This window comes from Falco naumanni, chromosome 14 (assembly GCF_017639655.2).
Source record: "Falco naumanni isolate bFalNau1 chromosome 14, bFalNau1.pat, whole genome shotgun sequence".
Lineage (NCBI taxonomy): Eukaryota > Metazoa > Chordata > Aves > Falconiformes > Falconidae > Falco > Falco naumanni.
In genome coordinates, this window is record NC_054067.1 from 5,051,878 (window position 1) to 5,071,984 (window position 20,107).

Sequence of the window (20,107 nt, forward strand, 5' to 3'; positions counted from 1 at the left end):
AATGAAACAAAAAAGCCCAAAACAAAACCCCAGCTCCCTGCAGCAGCGGCCAAATCCAGCCTTGGTCCTGCCGGGTGGACTTTGGCAGCAGCAGGCAGGACTGGTGTCACAGTGGCTACAGCAGCTTCTGCAGACCCACTTCACAACAAAGGACAGAGCAACGCGGGGTCAGTCACAGAAAAGTTTTTCTTGTCTATGAGCTTTGGGTTTTTTAATCTACTTTGTACCACCCCCCCACCCCCGACGAGCTTTAGGATGGCCACAGCCACCTCCCACCCCCCTTCCCCTCAGCCAGCTACCTTTGAAACCTGCTGAGCTCTTCCAGCTCTAGTGCTGCCACCCCTGTCGCAGTCGCACCCCCATCGGGTCGCTGGCAGCTGCACGCAGCACTTGTTTTGCCGGTGCAGAAATGCTTAACTCGTCATTTCATTGTGCGCAACAAAGGCAGGCGCCTGCCGCCCTAGGACCAGCCAGGGGGAGGGGGAGCACGCTTTAGCCTGTTGGGATCTCATTAATCCAAATTGAAGAGAAAATTGCAAGAGAAATCAGGACGCGTTTGCAGCTGCCTTTCCCATCATTGCTGATGCTCTTAAAACAAGAGGGAGAGAAGCAGCCTGCAGCCTGAGCAGCCCCACGCTCAGCCCCACGTGGCAGCGGGCAGGTACCTGTTCAGTCACGTAACGCTTGAGATGTAAACGCTTCCCTGCTGCAGCCAAAGCACTGGAACAAACGGCATTGCCCGAGCCGAGCCCAGGTACTTACCTGTGAGCAGCAGTTAAGGATTCACCTGGCTTACACCCATTCCTGCAGCTCGCCCTCTTTTACAGCCACAGTGCCGTCACAGCCGTTGCTCGTATTCACAAGCTGGGATGTGCTGACTCACGCTGCCCATCTCAATCAAGCCCGTATTTGGCAGCTACACTTGTCACTTTGCTGCTTCAACTGAATTTTTTCACCCCCCTGCCCCCAGTTAAAGGAGGGAAACAAGAGATCAACATCAGATTCATGACTTTCTCCCACCAAGAAAGATGCACAAAAACAGCTGTTTGCCACAACTGTTTAGTTTTACTATTTTAATATCATGAAATAAAAGTACAAAAAATTTACAGGTATATTGTTTCTTACATGAAGATTGAACAGTTAACATTTGCATCTATTTCGCAGCGAAACCTGTATTCTCAGTCACAGAATGTGAATATTAGCCACTGACATCACCACTGAGCATTTCATTTTGGAAAGAGACTGCAGAGGTAAAAGGCAACAATCTTGCAAGGCTTGGTAAGAACCAAAAAAATATTCCAACTGTAAACACCAGAAGTCATGCTTCAGTAAGCCATCCTCACCTAATACAGGTTTCACCACCTGGGAGACTGAGAGCATTAAGACATTTTTTGAACTGGACTTCTTGTCTGAGGGATCATAAATAGGGGGGTTCATGATTACAGGCTATCAGCATTTTGGGGTCCTTGATCAATGCATTTGCAAAAATAAGCAACGTGTGCACATGTATGAAAAAGAACAGGGCGAGATCGCCTGTGGTCTTGACCCAGGCTTGTGCTGTTTACTCCATTTACCGCGCTTCTCTGAAGACAAGTCACAAACTCTTGTATGTAAAGTGCTGAGAGTTCAGTAACAGGCAGTTAACTAACCAATAATTATTAAAAACAAGTTTATCCGAAGTGGATATCCAGGAATGCTTGCAGATTGGTGCTGCCAATTAACTGACTGAAACAAAATCCAAGACTTCACTGTATTTTCTGTTTCCTAGAACGTTACAGCTGCATGTCTTCCCAGCCCAAATCGACTTCTGACTTCATCTGCTGTACGCAGAGATGCAAAAGGAAACCCCTGCGTTACCTTAACCCGCTAAAATGTCAGACTCCATTTCATACATGCCCCTCTCGACTTTTCAGACAAGTGCTCGGGTAGAAACTTACTTATGACAGACTGGCCTGATCAAAATACTAATGGCCTTTGCTGGACTGTGTGGTGCCTTTTCAAATAATTCATTTCATGAAGCATGCACGAAACCAAATTTTGAGTTTACAAATAAATAAAATGGTGCTCACCATTAGTTTTTATATATTTTACCATCAACTGAAATGCTTAAAGTAACTCAGTCCCTTAAGAATGAACTTTGGGGGTGTTTAAATAAAAAATATTTGGAAATTGAAACCACATTTAAAATTGGCAAAACTATGCTTTGTTTTTTGAAGGGTCTTGCTTGTTTCTTCTCTTTACATCCCAATTATAAACTCTAGCCATATCTGAGGGTGTGTAATTAAGGAAATAATTAATGCATTCAGCAAAGGGGAAGAAAAAAAAAAAAGAAAGGGAAAAAGCAGGGTATACAGTTGGCCACACTTCAATCACTTTACCAGTAATACCATTTACTATAAAACCTCCAAAAGGATATAACAGAGACACACACTCAGTTTCACTCACAGCCATTCTTTTCTGGTTTCAGTCAACCTGCCCCTATCAGGTGTATTTGCCTATTTCGGGCATCCGTAACTTCCCACAGCACTACGGCAGCTTAAGCATCAACCTGAACAAACAGGTAGTTGTGCTTTCATTTACTAAGCTTAATGCCTCAGTTGACGGCTACGCTCATCATTAAAATAGTTTTTAAGTAGCAAGTGTAAAAGAAAATCCCACACCCCTGGAGGTGGTTCGTGATAGTACAAAGAAATAATAACCCCCCCAAGTTGAGCAACGCCTCAGCTAGCGCCAGGCTTGCTGCAGCACCTTGGGTTGCCTGCAGAACACCGCAACAGTGGCTCAATCGGGTGTGATCAGCAATAGCCTGAAGAACAATATTCATACACTTTAGAGGGGAAGGAAGAGTCCCCTTTGCTTTGAAATGGTCCCCTGGCGATCAATCCACAGCACCCATCCACACTTCCAACTCGCTCCCAGTCCGGGTGTGCAACCACCACAGCTGGTTTTGGGGGAGCCAGTGACAAACACAAGCTTTGTGACATCTAACACCAACCCTAAGCTCCGCACTGGAAACACAGTATCCCCTTCTGCTGCTGGGAAAGGGCAGGTTCCTGGAGTGCTACAGAATTTTAAGGGCAGCTAGCCTCAGATAAACGCAACTCAGGAAATGGGTTATTAGCTGTATGTTAGCTTTGGTACACACCCCTTCACCCACAGATTAAAAAAAAAAGGATACTGACTTCTGTAGTGGTGAACTGATCTCTAAGAAAATCCAGGTCTTCCTCTAGAAGATCAAGGTTTCTTGTGGCTGTTGACAAATTCTTCTCTAACAGAGCCTGAGCTTCATCAATATCGTATTCAAGCATCACATTGGCCTAAGAAAAAGAAAGATCGATAAACACTTTTACTCTTGCATTGTAAGGAATAAGCCGTAGCAGGCTCATTTCGGGCTGTTGTTTATAACTTATCACATTAACAAAAGGCTGTCCTGACAGGCCAAGACAACGAGACTGAAGACAAGCAACATCAGCATCCACCTGAGGCCCCCACCACCTCAGTAACCGAGTAATAAACCCCCCTAGTGACTTAAGCTCTCTTCCTATAGCTAAGCAACATGGGATTTCTCTCCCCGTGTACTGCATTTAGCCTGTCAGGTATCAGTATCTCCAACATATTGGAAAAGCGAGAAACTTCACGTTTCTTAGCAGCACCTTTCAAGTGCCACACAACTCTAGAAACAATTTTTATTGTGTTCAAGATTAACCTTAGGATCTCTGTGTGGAACACTGGCACACAGCCTAATGGCATTGGTCATTAACAAGAAGTTTTACAAAAGCCCTACCCTATATCATGGTGGTTTTTTAATCTACAACTCTTTATTTCAGTAAGAAGCTACCACATGAAGAGATAAAAAGAGCAGTATCGAGTGAAGATGCCCCAATGAAGCTCTGTCCCACTCAAGAACTGTGCAGTGAGCAGAGCCACAGCCGCATACCACTAACTAGACACGCTCCCAGGAGCACTAAACAGAGCTGCAAGAGAGAGAAGCCATTCTTCTTTTAAAATAGCTAGAAGACATAGTTTCCCCAATAATCATAATATGCACAGCCCCACATGCAGACTGTAAGCAACAAGGAGGATAAAGGCAGAAGGCCAAGAACACCTACATACAATAAACCGCTCATGGCATTTCATTATAGCTTTTCTGTATAAACCAGCAATAGGATGAACTTTCTGTGTTACAAAATAAACCTGGGATGCTCCATGAAAGTCACCGGTTGTGAATTCTGAAGACAGTCTCCTACAAGCCACAGGTATCGGACAAATCTTTTTAGGATAGGAAAGAAGTGGGAGAGGTTGGGAGTCGCTGCCCAGTGAGTTCGGATGCTGCACGTGTCAACAATGTTTCTGTCCTAGCCAAGCGGTTTTGTTTGGCAGCCAACCCAGGGATCTGGGAACATCCCGGATTTAGAAGTCTCACAATAAACATTAGCAGGTGATCTCCACATATAAGGAAGCTTCTGAATACAAAGTATCTCAACCTAATACTGCTTAAGGACTTCGAGATCTATGTTTTGAGCTCAGATCCCACCAGTCTAGCACAAATTCCACTCTAAATGCTGGCAGGTACCTGTGAGTAACAGAAATCCCATCTTTCCCTAAAAAAGTGCATGAAAAGGGAAAGCAAGATGCTAAATACAAATAACAGAGAAGATGGGAAGCTACTTGCCAAACTAAGTTATTTTGCTGGGCACACTCCTATCCCAGGCAACGCTGGATGGTAATTTGAATGACAGAGTGATAGAAGTGATAAAGAAAACATTCATGAAAATGCTTTTGGAAAGAACAATCCAGCAAAATCACAGTTTCCTGAAGTCTTACTGTTCAGGCACCAACTGAACGTGAAGCCTTCACCAGCGCATTGAAATTGTCTCGCTAGATTTGCCCTGCTGACAGGGCAGGGCTCTGCTATGCACACATGAACAGAGTTATGCCCATAGCCACAAGTACAGATGAGACAGCAACGAACACTGCCTTTTATAAGCCTTTTTAAAGTTATTTAAACAGTTTCAGAGAAAGTTCCATTTTACTTACCCCCAACCACAAACAAACTTTATCTGTAGGAGGAACTGAAGCTTTGCAGTAGAGATTATCTGCCAATAAAAATCTGGTTTCCATTGGATTTGTGGAATCCTTAAGACAAATGATAAAACTTAAAATTGCTATTTTCACTGGAAACTTCTGTCAAAGACACAAAACTTACAGTAAAGAGCACACTTTTCTGCTTTTTGCCATCAATACCTTATTAACTTTATGGAACTCTATGTAATTTTACTTCAACATTAAAGTTAGAGCTCCAAGAATAACACATTTTAAAAAGATATAGATATATATACAATACAGAAATCTCCATAAAGAATAGAGGTGAGGTCAAAGCTTAGCTGCAATCTACACACTATTAAAAGTGAAGTTTGCATTCCAAACATTAATGTTTTTTGAACTAGCTTTCAAAAAGTACTACATACCTTTAAAAACAATTCTGTTATTTATAAAGGCATATTAAGTGTGCTCTCCAAAACATTTCTTGCAATGTGTTCTGTTAGGGTGGAAAGGTAGTTAGCTTTTCTTATACTCATTAGATATTCAAAATAGTTTACCTTTTTCTTCTGCATGTGTTTTAAAATTTCTAATGTCTGTTTAATTTCAGGAATCTGACTTTTTAGCCTGTGAATTAACAACAGTCATAATTTATTATTTTACAGAGACACAAAGTTTCCTAAACAAGTGATCAGTTTTATTATACAATCCAACCTCCATTTTAAAACTTGAAATGCTTAACATCTTTCCAGGCTTACAAATGCAGATTTGAAAGATACGGCTTCACCTGCCTCTTCCCATTCTGTGGCTCACTGGGTTTCTGAAGCACAGCAATACACACAGCTTTCAAACTGGAACAAACACATACTCACAGTAACAGACAGCTGTTTGCTAAAACGGTCTATTTTTGCCTATTTCTGATCTCCCTGGAGGAGAGGGAAACCTCAGTAGAAATACAGATAAAAACCACTGCAGGTCAAACAAAACAAGTGTGTTTCTTCTGAGGTCCACAAACTATTCTGACCAACAGTTTAGCACTACGAGACTTGAACTGTTAAAACACAAGCTCTCTCCAGAGTTCAGGGCACCCCTTTCTCCTTGACAGCCTAGCACAGACGCTGGGGTCCCCAGGCCCTCCCATAGCGAGGACGCTGAGGTCCCCAGGCCCTTCCAGGCCACCCTCCCCTGCAGCCAGCAGGCTCAGACAGCAGCGGCTGCCAAAGCGGCCTCCAGACAGAAACTGTGAGGACTATTTGTCCATGAAAGAAGTTTAATCTAAATAAAACATTACTTGAAGCTTTGAAAATTTTGCTTCTTGCCTAGCTTCACATCAGGACTGAAGCCACTGAAGACAGATGAGATTACTAAACCCAAAGTTACAGGCTTGATACAGTAATCTTTGACAAAAAAAGTATTTATACTAGGCTAACAAAATTAAGAGACTATCGCAGTAGGTTTTGGCCTTTAAAGGCTAAGGACCAATTCAGCAATATTGTAAATCCTTTTGCATGTAATTCTCAGGAAGAGGAAAGAAAAAAAACCCCTGGGCTTTCCTGAAAGCACCGCAAATACTAGGTCTCCTAATGTCCACTTTTTACTTCTTGGGATATGAAAAAAACCACTAGACTTAGATTTTTAAAAAAATAGAACTGTGCTAAACATTTCCCAATTCTGCAAAAATTATGACTTACCTCCTTTTCTTTTGAGCAAGATTAAGTTCCAAAAATTTATACTTCTGATACTGCTCATCCAACTTCTTAAGAACTACATCTGCTGTCTCATTTCCAGGCTGTTTCATAAAAGAATCTACATCTTCCTTTAAGGGGAGAAAGAAACCCTCAGTGTTAGAAGAGTTTTACACAAATCCTAGATACAGACATGCTATCATCCCACTGCAGCTGCTAAGTCTAGAGGGGTTTCTACATGAAACAAACTTTGTTTTTTCTGTAGTGAAGCACAAAATTGTTTTGTTTCCTTTCTTACTTAGCCACCTTTTCACTTCCCCCTCCCCCCTTTTTTGGGTAGGAAACTACAGAATAGGTGCAAGGATTATTTCATAACCATATCTGCTAGCACCTTGTTAGTGGCACTTTCAGCCCTGGCCATTGTCAAGTAACACCAAACGGGGATGGATTTCCTCAGACCATGGCTAAACCTTGCTTCCCTACCTGTAAAGCAGGGATAATGCTTCCCTGTGGCTAACCACGTTGCAAACTATTTCACATAAGAGTGATGAAGGAAAAGAATCATGGCCTGATCAAGCATGGTGTAGCAGAGAAAGAGGCAAAGGGAGGGGGGGAAACGGCAGTGTCTGCTCAGGCAGGCTTTACAGTAGTAAACAGCTTCTCTTCCAAAGCTCCTTCTAGAGTCAGCAGGAAGCCAAAGAAACCTCTAGAAAACAATTCCAGCCAGTCCCACCATCGACTGGAAAAGTAGCTGGAGAAGACAGGCCTGAGCAGGCAAGGATGCTGACCTCCGCAAGTGCCTCTGGCAAACTCCCAGGAAGCAGTTCATCTGCCTGGGGGCAATGTTCTCAGCCTCCTGAAAGGCACATGGGGCCAGAGATCAACCACAGGGTTCTGTCCTTGACAGCATTTACCTACGCATAATTCAAAAAGGGCCACACTTGTCCGCTGCGGTAATTCTGTCCTTATTTGTCTATATAGCTCTGTAAAATCTGATGGAAGTCTACTATAGGCCTCTTCAGCCTCTCCTTTTCAACCAGGCGTTTCCGTTCCAGTAGCTTCACGTCAGAAAAAGACTCTGATACGTTACTAAAGTAACGTCAGACATACAGCTGGTTCCCCTCATTACGACTCCTAAGTTCCCTTGGCTAAAGAAACTTAACATGAAATCACTGAACCTGGTAAGAAGTCACCCACCTTCCTTATCATTAAGGAAGTCTGCAGCAGAAATACGGACTCGACAACAGACTTCAGCAGGCAGCAAGACCTAGGTGGTACAACAGAACTCGAGAACACATCAGACTAACTAGCCTGAGGAATGCCTTAAGCTACCTCCCCAACAACAGAATGAGCAGCATTCCTGCCTCCTGATGAAGCCCCTGGAGAAGCTCTAAGCAAAAAACCCAAGGATTAGATTCGGGCAATTGTTGTAGAAGCGAGGCCTGAGGATGTTCTGAAATGAAACTCCCTCTTGTGGAAGCCGTTCTGCTCACGTAAATCACCCAAGACAGAAAGAAAAAGCAGGTGGGCAACAACTCACCCCACGCACTGCCCAGCACCCCACCTCTTCCTCAGATAACGTCTGCTTGTACAGAGAGACAAGACAGAACCCAAGCCCCTCCTGAAACAAAGATGCTGAGAAGTGAAGCCAGGCCCTCTGTATACTGGTGATCTCCTACCACTACATAGTGCCCCAGGTAGGCTCAGATTTACCACCCAGGTTTTCCAACCGCAACTTCCAAGCCCCGCTGGGTGGGCTTTTGGCTTGCCTTACCCAACTGCAAGGCTGGGACACGGTCACTGTTCTCAGCTCGAACCGAACAGCTCCGAAGCAGAGCTGGGTGTCAATGCCATTAGGACCCATGCTTCATGGTGTGTCACACCACACCCCACCTGCAGAATGACCTTATGGGCTCTGCAAGGACCTGCCCAAACTCATCTTTATCTTTTCAGGAAGAAAATTCACTGGCAAAACACCATTGTTGCATACCGTAAAGGTAACACAGTCTGCAAACTTCAAGCAAAGCCAGAGGAACACTCTGTAGAAGCCCTGAAATACAGCAGAATAGCACATTTTCATGTGGCCTGATGTTTATCTTCTGAGTGATGACCCAAAAAAAGAGCTGCAGCCACTCACTCTGCTTCTGCGGAGAGCTATCATCACCTATGGGCACATGCAGAGAACAAGACAAAAGGGACAGATTTGCATTCCCTGTTCTCCCACTCCCACACATGCCAAGGAAGGCAGAATAAGGAAGGCATTTTATCTGGAAACATGTGGACAATGGCTCAAAAGAAAACAGAGTTGGAAGTATTATTTGGAGTGGGTTTTAAACTCCAGTAAAAGCCTGAGTTAGTGCTTAACGTCACTTGCAATCTGGAGAGGTACAAGAAGCTACAGAGCAATGCCTAAGAAAAGGTACCTGCCATAAAGTGTTTGAAAAGCCTCTACTGAATCAAGACACTCAAAGAAAACATCTTTGAAAATAAGATTCACTGAAAGACTGCCCCACGTAGCATGGGGAGGAGGTGGGGAGTGTGGTGTCTCAAACAAGTGATCAGCAAGTCTTTATCATCATGACAGTACACAATGTTTTTGAAACAGAGACCTATTTTCTGAAGAAAATACCTGTAGTGAAAACAACTCTCCAGACACTAGTAATTTCACTTTATGGAGCAGAATACCATTAAAATCAGCATATGCTGATTTTGAATAAAAGAGGTCTATTTTAACATCTACATCCAAGTACTCCAAGATCCACCATCAAGGATCTCTTATGAAGAGACATCTGTATTTGATTAGAGCACCTCAAAACCGAGAGCTAGGGTTTTAGCAATGGGGTTTAGATCCAGACACCAGATTACGAAGAACTGAACAGAGGCACAGAACGAGAACAGAACTCGCCCAGGTCGCACAGTACAGCGTATGAGATACTTCAGACACAAGTGTCAGAAGGGAACAAGGTGGAACTGAACATGAACTGCATTGACAGCTACTGGCATGAAAATGAGGGATGTGACAAATAACCAGCCTCAACAAACACTGTGAGGGTATCTCCTGCTCCCTGCCAGGGTGGTCACCTCCACTGTGGAGTCAGCACAGACCACAGGTTCTCCTCTGTCATGACGATCATGAGGTCTTGCAGGGCAGCTGAAGTCACGGCCCTTTCCTTTTGCTTGCATCTACATTAGTCTCCCATAAGGAGATGGAAAGAAGGTAGCTGCCAGTAGCAACAGCTTTAATCCCAATAAGATTTGCCAGACCACAATAACTGTTAGAGAATATAAAGAAAAGCAGGACCTGGATGCACTGAAAACAAGCGTGCTGTACCCCTTTGTTCAGGACCTATGCCCTAGTAAGACACAGGTAATACAAGCACTGCACTACACCTAGACATACCAAAATGCAAGTCAAATCCATTTATTTCTATAAAAGCAACCACACCTAATCGGTCCAAGTAGCTCTGGTAAAGATAACAAGACAGATCTGAGAAATACAGATCTTCAAAGTCCAAGAAAATCCCAGTAATAAAGCAGTACAATAAAGAGCATTCAGGGCAGATATCTGCTGTCTCAAGATGACACCGAGGCAGGCAGGTATAGCCAGTTGGATCGATACATATTGATCAAACAACATAAAGTAGCAATCAAGGCAAGCTAGCTTATAGCAGAAAGCGAACAACAGATAATTTCAACATCATGTCATTCTGTAAGTCGATGAATTCTTCTTTTCAACCAGTCAACAGAATTATTAGATGCCTGGTAAATGACCTTTTTAAAGTCAGATAAAGACGTTCTGCCTGTTTCCCAAAGGGCACACATCTGTTGGTTTTTGAGGAGTCAGGAAACCCGGCTGGACACCGCGGTGGCTTCCGAAGAGCGATGCCGCTCAGCAGTCAAGAACAAGCCTACGCGGGGAAGGCGCAGGGAAGGGCGCCAGGAGCACGGGACAGCGCTGCCCGAGGTGATGCTGGCAGGCACCGGGAGGAGCCGTGGCTCGGCCCGAGGTGATGCAGGCAGGCACCGGGAGGAGCCGTGGCTCGGCCCGAGGTGATGCAGGCAGGCACCGGGAGGAGCCGTGGCTCGGCCCGAGGTGATGCAGGCAGGCACCGGGAGGAGCCGTGGCTCGGCAGGGTGACGGGGGCTCACTCGCCACACGCTCCTCGTCGGTGTGCGAGCTGGCCAGGGAAATAGCACGGTAACGCTTCAAAGGGGGATTTGAGCTCACTGTAAAGTGCCTTAATCCTTAATAACGCCAAGGCAGACTCTATACAAAGCGGATCCACCCCATGGAATCCCTCAGGGCCGAGGCACCGCCCGCCCCCGGCGCTGAGGCGCTCGCCCGGTTCGGAGGGGAGCGCGGCAGAGCGGACCGGGCCCGCGAGGCAGCTGGGGGGAGCGGCGGGGCGGCCCGGGCTGGCAGCTCCCACTTGGCCCCGCAGCGGGACGGGCCGTGAGTGGCTGCCCCGCCGGCCGCGCTCCCTCAGGCGCCGCCCGCTCGCCAGGCCGCGGCCCCGCCGCAGGTACCGCCTCACAGGGGCCGGGCCCGGCCGCCGAAACGCGGCCCCCATCTCCCCCCTCCCCCCGCCAACCCGCCGCCGGGGCGCGGAGCCGCCGCTCACCACGAAGACCGCCTCGGGGATGCCGAGGGGGCCGCGCTTCTCGCCCGCCGCCGCCTCGCCGCACCCCGTCTCGCCGCTGGTGGCCGCCGCCATCTTGGGGAACCGATGGTGCGCGCGCGGCCTTCGCCGGGACGCCGCAGCGGTACGTCATCACGCCAGCGCCGAGGGCGGCCCCACCCATTGGCTGTCGGGCTTTGAGTGACGCGCCGAGGCGCAGGCGGGAATGAGGGCGGTAGGCGGGGCGGTGGCCGGCACGAGGCGGTGCCCGCTGCCTGCGGCGAGGCGCGGCTGCGCCCCATGGCACGCGAGTGCCTGCGCCTGCTGTCCCCGCGCCCGGCACCGCTCGGGTGGAACAAGCCGAGCCCGCCGCCGCCGCCTCGTTACTCCGTACGTTCTGTACGGTGCGCCGCTGCGGAGGCTGAGCGGCAGCGTCTGCCCGGGCTGTACGCGCCGTGTCCCCGGCGCCGCCCCGGGGGGTGCAGGTCCCGCGGGAGAAAGGGCGGCCACGGTGCTGCCCCCACGCTGGCACCCGACCTACCACCGCCACGACACCCAAAAGCAGCTGTTCGAAAGGCGGTGGCCGAGGCGGCCCCGTCGGGGCGGTGGAGCCGCAGCTACCGGGAGTAAAGGCTCCGCGGGGAGAACGTTCCGCGCCGCCGCTCCTTGATGCGGAGGGCTTACACGGCCACGGGCGGCGCTGCGGCAGCCTCCGCGCCCCCCACCGGGCCCGGGGAGCCGGTCTACCGAGCCCCACCGATCACCGAAACCAGGCGCACCCCCGCCTAAATCCCAAGGGAGCGGAGTAACTGCTTCGGCAGCCCCGCAGCCGTTGCCGTGAGCATCACACGGAGCCCTAAGCCCGAGCACCGCCTAAAGAACGAGCACAGACACGCGCACACCTTGCATGTGCCAAAGTTTATTTTTTTTTCCAAAACTTGTTTCATCAAATAATTGGATATGAGCATTTTTTAAAAAACAAACAGTTTGTGTATTAACAAATTGTGAAGTTCCGCAATTAAAATACCGACACAGCCAGTCTTGTGCTTAGGCTTTTTTTTTTTTTTTTTTTTAAATTCACAGAACATAAACCCTCAAAAATTTTTTTCCAGTTTGTGGCTAGTATATTTTCTGCACATTCTGTATTCTTATAAAATGAAGGAACTCACATAAAGGAAGAGCTGTACAAGAATACATCTGAAAAAATGCCTGAACAACCTAAATTATAGTAGCTCCTTTTAAATAAATATCCAATAAAAGGCACAAACCTGTTATGGGGAAAAACATAACATACAAAACGAGACCTATTAAATAAATAATGTAAAGTGGGGCTGGGGGTGAGGGAAATCTGTTCCAGCACCTATTTTGTCATTGCTCCGAGATGACATTCCAGCCAAACATTTGGTAAAGTATTCAACTCGATCACAAGGATACATGTTTGAGATCTACTGAAAGATTTGATGTTACAATTCCTGCTGTAACTGTACCAGCTACTACAATCTCTTTAAATAAACGATCATGAGAATCTGCATAAAAGTAGCGATGCAGTGATTTATATAGATTAATGACAAGTCAGATACATCTTCAGAGTAATAGCAACAGGTTTTCTATATTCCTAGCTATCAGTAATGTATAAATGATAACGTAGTTTCCATTGCTCAAAAATATAATCTTTTAAATGGAAATAAATGACTGATACACAGTGCCTTTAGATGTTGTCCTTACAATACAAACTACTCAAAACAAAGTTTTCCTTTTTATGTACAAATTAAGCACAAGCACCGATCCACAGTGCATACTATTCTAATTGTAACCCCGCACTCCCTGCCACACATCAAAAAACCCAGATGGGGATACACCCTGTATTCAGTCTTGTAGTCAGAAGGGTTTTTAATCGGGTTTTTTTTGTGTGTGTGTGTGGTTTGGTTTTGTTTTATAAACAGAAGTCCATTTGTTATTTGTTTACCTACAAGTATCCCACCACTATGTGCACAGAACTGAGATTTCTCCAGTACGTGTCCAAAATTAAAAAAAATAATAATAAAAAAATCAGTAACTTCTTGGAGGTGAAGTCAAACTATACCTAGAGAACATTAGAAAACCCCAGTTATTTAAAAAGAGGTACACTTTCAAGTCCAACAGGCCTAACACAATCAGCCTTTCCAAATCCCCCCAGAAGTTATCTTATGGTCTATATCCCATGAAAGACAGCCTCCCTGTAGCAGCATCAAGTCCCAACAGTTAGGCTCGAGTGACCCGCTAGAGTACAACAATGCCAAGCGCACAGCATACTTTAAAGTCTTCCTCCTTGTTCGGACAAGCATGGAGTGACATCTTAGTTATCTGCTTTCTGAAGTATTCAGAACAGATTCTGATCAAACCAGTTGGAAGGAAACAAAAGGGAAAGTCACATTTATATACATCTCTCTTCAGTGTTTTACTCATCACAACTACTATTCGCAGCTCTTGTGAGCTACTACAGTTAGCCTCAGCAACAACCTTTGTCTTCAAAGTGGTTTTCTGGAGAACTTGTTTTCTGAGCAAATAAAAGCTCTGACGGCATCCCAAGTTGTTGTTGGTTGTTTTTTTTAAACTTATCTATGAACTACATTATTTAAAAGACAGCACTCTGCCATTTTATGCATTCCAACATGTGCACAAGGAAGGGACTGGCAAAAAGGAGCCCTGTGCCCTTTTGTGCAGCAAGAAGCATGTAAATCAGTTATTTTTTCTTCATAAGGATCCATCTGAAAGCTGTGTTTCAATGTACCAAACATTCTGAACGAGACTAAAAAGAAGGTAGCTTATAAAGTTTTTAGGATGTACTTTGTGGCTGTTTCTCCTTTTTTAATACTAAATGAATTGGTATCAGACAGCTTTGCTACAAGAAAGCATACCAAAGCAGCATTAAAAAACCCAGAGCAAATCAGAAGTAGTGCAAACTATACCTAGTACTAAATCCATTTCTGAGCGAAGTACATTCCAGATATTCAGAATGCTCTGCAATAAAGTTTAACAAATATATACTGTTTGCCAGGCATTTATTTGCATATTTTATTAAAATAATGGATTATTACTTAATACAACTCAGTATGAGAAAGAGACCTAACAGCTTACAGTGCCAGAAACTGCCTGCTTGTAGCGCCCTCAGCTCTGTCATTAGTGCCCAGACATTTATTACTACAGGTACTGGTCTAATTTGAACTCAAGACTTTTCAATGCTGAATAAATCAATGGAATTCACTATTTCCAAAACAAACAGTCCCCTCAACACAATGACCCATTCTAAATGGCATCTATTCCCTCATCACGTGGAGGGTAACTATAGGCACTGAAGAACTCATTGGCTTAAAATTGTACAATTGTTCAACCCAATAAAGGTGGATTAAAGCTTGAAGCCCTTTGTAATTCAGACTTGAACATCACATTGCTATATACTGGTCCAAATTCTTTTTTTAAAAAAATCAAAATCAATACACATTCAGAAACTCAAAGAGTTTTAGATTTCTACAAGGTTACATTTCCCAGGAAGTTAGTGGTTACAGAATCCAAAGGTTGGGAGGTGGATTTTTAATTTTGTTTCTTTTGAGCCATTTCACTTGGCAAAAATATTTCCATTGGGTTAAGAAATACTACTTTTGCACTCTTTGGGCAGAATTAAGCGTTTAGAAAAAGAAAAGGCTTGTTCCCACTGTGAAGAAGACGCTGTATTTTAGAAATTCTCTACAGGACAGTTTGACAAGATTCTCAGGCCTATTTGCATTTACAGTGAGAGTCAGAGATATTTCTGCACTTACAGACTCTCCAGAAGATAAAAGACATGCTACTCTGGAGGTCTGTTTATTTTAACAATAGAAAACTATTCATTTTTTGAAAACTCAGCTTTAATATTATCATTAAAGTCATTTTACAGGAGAGCTTTTCACTGTGTTCTGCCACAAAACTTCTGGAAGAAAGGTTGCTCCCAATTCCATTTATTATTTGTAGTTGTTTTTTAATGCTATCAGGTTTTATCAGACACTGAAAAATACAAGATAAGGCATTTTCAAAGCCGATTTCAGATTTGGAGGAAGATTGTAAAATACAAAAGATGTGCCAGAAGTCTCTATACATCTGACCCATCATGAATAGCGTACTTCATAAATTAGCTGATGTAAAAGATTTTCCTCTCAAAAGGAGTCCGGATTTCTTAACATAGCATTTTTACCTTGACATTACTACGGATGAAAAAGATTACTGCAGCATTAAAGAAAAGATTATCTAAAAGTCTGCACATATTTACACATTTAAAAATAATTACTTTTATATGGTTTACAGCTAGGTTTGTATTTCAGAAAAGCAGCACAAGCTATTCTCTACAGCTGGATAATTTCAGTATAGTTGCCAGTTCACAAGTGTCAGCACTATTGCAAAGTTTGCTTCTTTTGACCTCATGGATTAAAAAAAAAATATAATTGGATCTCTTGCCTCTTTCGCAGTTAGCAACGTGATTTTCAAACTGCTTCCATTTGCTGTTCTTAAGGATACCTCCACTCACTGGCTACCAAAGCTACTCTTCCTTGAGCTATGAAAAATGCTAACTGCAGAGAAGATACTCGATGGAAGTGCAGCTACAGACACCTGTTGGAAGCTGCACATGCTGTTCCATAACACACTTGTTTCCCCTACTCCACCACAGACTTTCAGCCTGTATCAGAGCCTGGCTCTTTAAACTAGCCATGTAACACTGACATACCAATGGAGCAATTTATTTTTTTTAATATATATATATGTATATATATAATATGTATATATCTTGTTGATTCACAGCATTTCAAACTCACATTATAAAGTTTGCAAATTACTATAAGCTATTCTAATTTGAAAAAGCTGTCTGATTTCACACAATATTTTCCTTATGATAATGCAAGCATTGCTCTATCAGAGTATTTATTAGAGCACATAAAAATTTTATTGCTCAACTTCATTTGTCTTGTGTCTTGGTTACAACAGCCACAAAATTTATGGAAAAAATAAATAGCTTTGACATCCTCAGTTAACTTCCTAAGGTAATCCACTGATGAGTAAGGTTGTAGAGCAATCACGTAACCCCTCTTCTCATTATTGAAGATGATACATAATCCATCTTGCACCTTCCGAGTCAACCTCAAAATACAGTTTTCTGCTGAGCAGTTAAAAAAAAATAAAAAAAAAATCAGTGAACAAACATTACTTCACACTGCAGTGACTATTATAAACAAGAATCTCTAAAGCATTGCAATTCAAAATAGTATTGTATTACACAGGCAAGAAACAGTTGCCCTGCTCAGGAATACATCATGGGAAGATTGAAATGCAGTCTTTTCTTTTTTTTACCAGTATTTGGTTGTTCTCACATCTTGCTGCTTTGGCGGCTCTACATAAACTGTATCTGTGAAGTAGAGATTACATATTAATGTCACTTACATAACACATGATTTCTCAGTGTTTTAGAATTATGAATTTACTCAACTGCCTTGTTACTTGCAAGTTAAGACTATTGGCTTTGGCATTCCAAAACATCCCTGAAGAACATAAAGACCAACATATCTGGATGACAGGAGTACACAGTTTCTTCAACTTAAGTGATCCCTTGTCCATGCCTTTTTTATTGCCTTACCAGCTGATCCTTCAGAAAGCTTTCACCACTGCTCTAGTCAGTATGACTAAACCAAGTATCCAGCTAATGTCACAAGAAGTTTAAATTCTATGTGTCTTCACCACTCCCATTTTCTTAATATTGACACAGAGAAAAAAGTTAGCCACTAAATATTCAATTTTTACTTTCTTCCTTGCTTCCTACATATGCATGCTCACATCATCTGAATTTGCCTCCTTGCCAGCAAAAGCTGTTGCCTTTAACTGAGGAATCCTTCACTTTCAAAAGCAGAAATATATTCTAAGCCCTTCAGGAAGCATTTGGTTGCTTTTACCAGGACTAAAGTTTCAGTATGGTCTCAAGATTAAAGAAAACAGTTCACCTGAGTTTCAGAAACAGGTGCAAAAGGATTTGTTGGCCTTAAACCCGGCTGCGTATACATCATTGACTGAGGTGCCATCAAAGGAGCAGCTCCAACCTGAGGAGGTACCTGTTAGAAAAACAAAACCCCCACAAAACACATATATAAAATTCAAACTACTTCTAGAAGACACAACTTTTTGCATTCTAAGTTAGTAGAAAAAAAGCATATAGACACACACACGTAGTAAAGTTAAAACTTAAAAAAAAACTCACTGTATTAAATTTAAAGTAATCTCATCCAATGCAGTGTAAAAAAGCTATCAGATTTCACACGCTATTGACCTTATGAAATAGTACATGTAAGTTGCAGGGTGATTTGAGCACAACAGTGCCTGCCATGCAACCCACTAGAGGACACAACTAGGTTTTTCAGGAATATAAGACAATCACATTTCTTACCATTCCATATACAGGCACTTGAGGTGTGGTCAATGGGTATGTGATAGGAGCAGGTACCTTCAATGAAGAAAATTTTCACGTATTTTAGATAAGCTCAGACATACTAGTAATATATATATAAAGCCATGACAAATGTATTTTTCAATGCTTTAAATAACCAATGTATTTACAAGAAATGGACTTACATATCCAGGATAGTGTACTCCATTCTGGCACAGCAAAAGGAGTAAGGACAGAAAATTATTTAAGGAGGTATTCAAACTGGAAATTCTAACCAAGGGATGGATTCAAGTCCAGTACCATAACTGTCTGTAATTATACTCAACTAATTTATTAAAACAATTAGAATGGGAGGAAAAAAGTGCAACGACAATAACATCAGCAACTATGCCTGTTAATTTAAGATAGGTTCCCTGCCTAGAAATCTATCAATAATACTACTTAAAGCAAAAATCGAAATTTTACCAAATCTAGACAGATTTGAGTATATTGCTTGCATAAACATGGTGTGAGAAGCTTTTAGATGGCATGGCATGCAATACGCCTTTGTCCTCCCACTACATGTGAGAAGGGCATAGAAAAAACCCAAGCCAGTGACCATTCAGCTTAAGAAACTAATAGCAAAATATGTTTAGTCAGGTAAATGTTGCTCACATACTAACTTCTGATGTCTGCAACATATCACAATAAGAAAAAAAAAAAGGAGCATCCTATGCCAGTAATAACTTATATCCGGTTATGTTCACAGGCACAGTGATGCATGCACTTCATATGGCCATGCATTGTTAAGTAATGCTAGCGATATTAAAAATGGAGTGCTAATTAGAGTACTTCACTATGAAAGACTATGCAGACTACACATGAACTGGCGGGTTAGTACCCTGAATGCCACAGATCAAGCCAGGACAGTTAGACCTTTTCAATACTGGAGCACTGATTTTAAAGACACTCATAACTGACCTAGTCATTTGCATCATAGTTTGTCAGAATTCCAAGTAAATGAGTGAGCAGATACCTGGCATAAAAGGCTTAGACCAGAAAGTATTAAACATGAACACATGAAATAGAGACACAAAACCCAAATCCACAGCGATCAGTGTGCCAAGGTGCCCTCTATCTTTCCGAAATAAAAATGCATCAGCACCAACAGCATGTTCTAGAGCACCAGGAAGAGATAAATAGATTTTATGGTCTCAGAAATCTCACATAAAAGTGCTATACAACTGAGAGATCCTCTCATACAGAATTTTTGAGTTTTGGTTTCGAGTCCACTACTGAATTTAATATTCTGTTCAACTTTGGTAATTCTGAATGAATATACTCACATAAGATGAGGAAAATGGGCATTACAGGCAAAACTATTAATATTGTAAAATAAAGTCAGACAGCAGTCCAAAAATTCAGAGCAAATGTGGTAATTACCCTAGTTGTACGTATAACCGACATGAACATTCTACTTCTCTCTAAGGCAGCTATATTTCAGAAGTGGTTCATATTTGTATGAATATGTATGAATAGAAGATACTTGAAAAAAAAAATCTCTTCTATAAGCATAGGAAAACTCAGTTGCCTACAAATATCTGCCCAAGGAATGAAAATTCTTCATTTAAATAACGATAAAACTTCCACTTGGTATTTTATACTGCATTAAAAATACAAAGTTGCTGCTGAGCATTTTCAAAATTCCAAAGTGCTGCCTGACCTAATAATTAGGATGCCTTGCAGGAGCTGCAGCAATGTTTCATGTGATAAAACTGAAAAAGGAGTGAAAACTGGAAGGAACAGCAGTTTTGCCCTTGAAACACATTCTGGTGCGTGTATGGATGTGAGAGGATCTCAAACATGCACATCAAATTTTCAGGTTTGGGGTCATTTGCTTCAATTCAAAAAGAACTTATGAGATGAGATATGTCTCAAGTGAAAGGCTGGTTATTTAAGTCTTTCATGGACAAATTTTACAGTTAGGGGAAATACACACTAAAACCCCTACCTCATCCAGCTTGAGAGGTGATCCTACACGCATTCCCCCCTGCCCCCAAGTCTTGTCCCAAACAGCCTTTGCTAATGCTTAAGTTACTTCAAGCAAGGAATTAGCATTTATGAAAATGAAACATGATTCAAGTAGTACAGAAATTACCATATGTGGAATAGTGGGTAAGGGAGTAGGGTTCCACGTGGTCGATGTGCTTGTTTTTGCTTGCCAGTTTGTTCCACCAGTAAGTTTTTTCTCTGTGGGCTGGGTCCACTGCATATCTGATCTAAAATGAAAATGTGGTGTTAGTTTTCACAGAGAGTCAACAGCTAGAGTAACAACAACATAACAG

The 20,107-nt window shown here is 43.0% G+C and overlaps 2 protein-coding genes across 9 annotated transcripts in view; both read right to left on the reverse strand.

Moving 5' to 3' along the window:
• Positions 1 to 1,058: 1,058 nt before the first annotated feature.
• VBP1 (VHL binding protein 1) lies at positions 1,059 to 11,480 on the reverse strand. The gene is made up of 6 exons (XM_040614230.1): positions 11,348 to 11,480; positions 6,732 to 6,856; positions 5,601 to 5,667; positions 5,038 to 5,136; positions 3,179 to 3,317; positions 1,059 to 2,267 (listed from the first exon to the last, which is right to left on the reverse strand). Exons 1-6 carry the CDS (start codon positions 11,438 to 11,440, stop codon positions 2,197 to 2,199), a joined length of 594 nt encoding a protein of 197 aa, XP_040470164.1. The 5' UTR covers positions 11,441 to 11,480; the 3' UTR covers positions 1,059 to 2,196.
• A 767-nt stretch (positions 11,481 to 12,247) lies between these two features.
• Positions 12,248 to 20,107, reverse strand: part of LOC121097605 (phosphatidylinositol-binding clathrin assembly protein-like) — a 33,925-nt gene continuing 26,065 nt past the window's right edge. For 5 of the 8 annotated variants that reach the window (XM_040614738.1, XM_040614741.1, XM_040614745.1 and 2 more), the window contains 4 exons: positions 19,921 to 20,041; positions 17,784 to 17,840; positions 17,344 to 17,451; positions 12,248 to 16,754 (listed from right to left, as the gene is read on the reverse strand). In XM_040614738.1, the coding sequence (XP_040470672.1) occupies positions 16,740 to 16,754; positions 17,344 to 17,451; positions 17,784 to 17,840; positions 19,921 to 20,041 (301 nt within the window). In that variant the 3' untranslated portion in view covers positions 12,248 to 16,739. Of the gene's footprint in view, positions 16,755 to 17,343; positions 17,452 to 17,783; positions 17,841 to 19,920; positions 20,042 to 20,107 lie in introns of those variants that run through there. The other 3 variants (XM_040614740.1, XM_040614739.1, XM_040614746.1) reach the window with 3 other exon arrangements.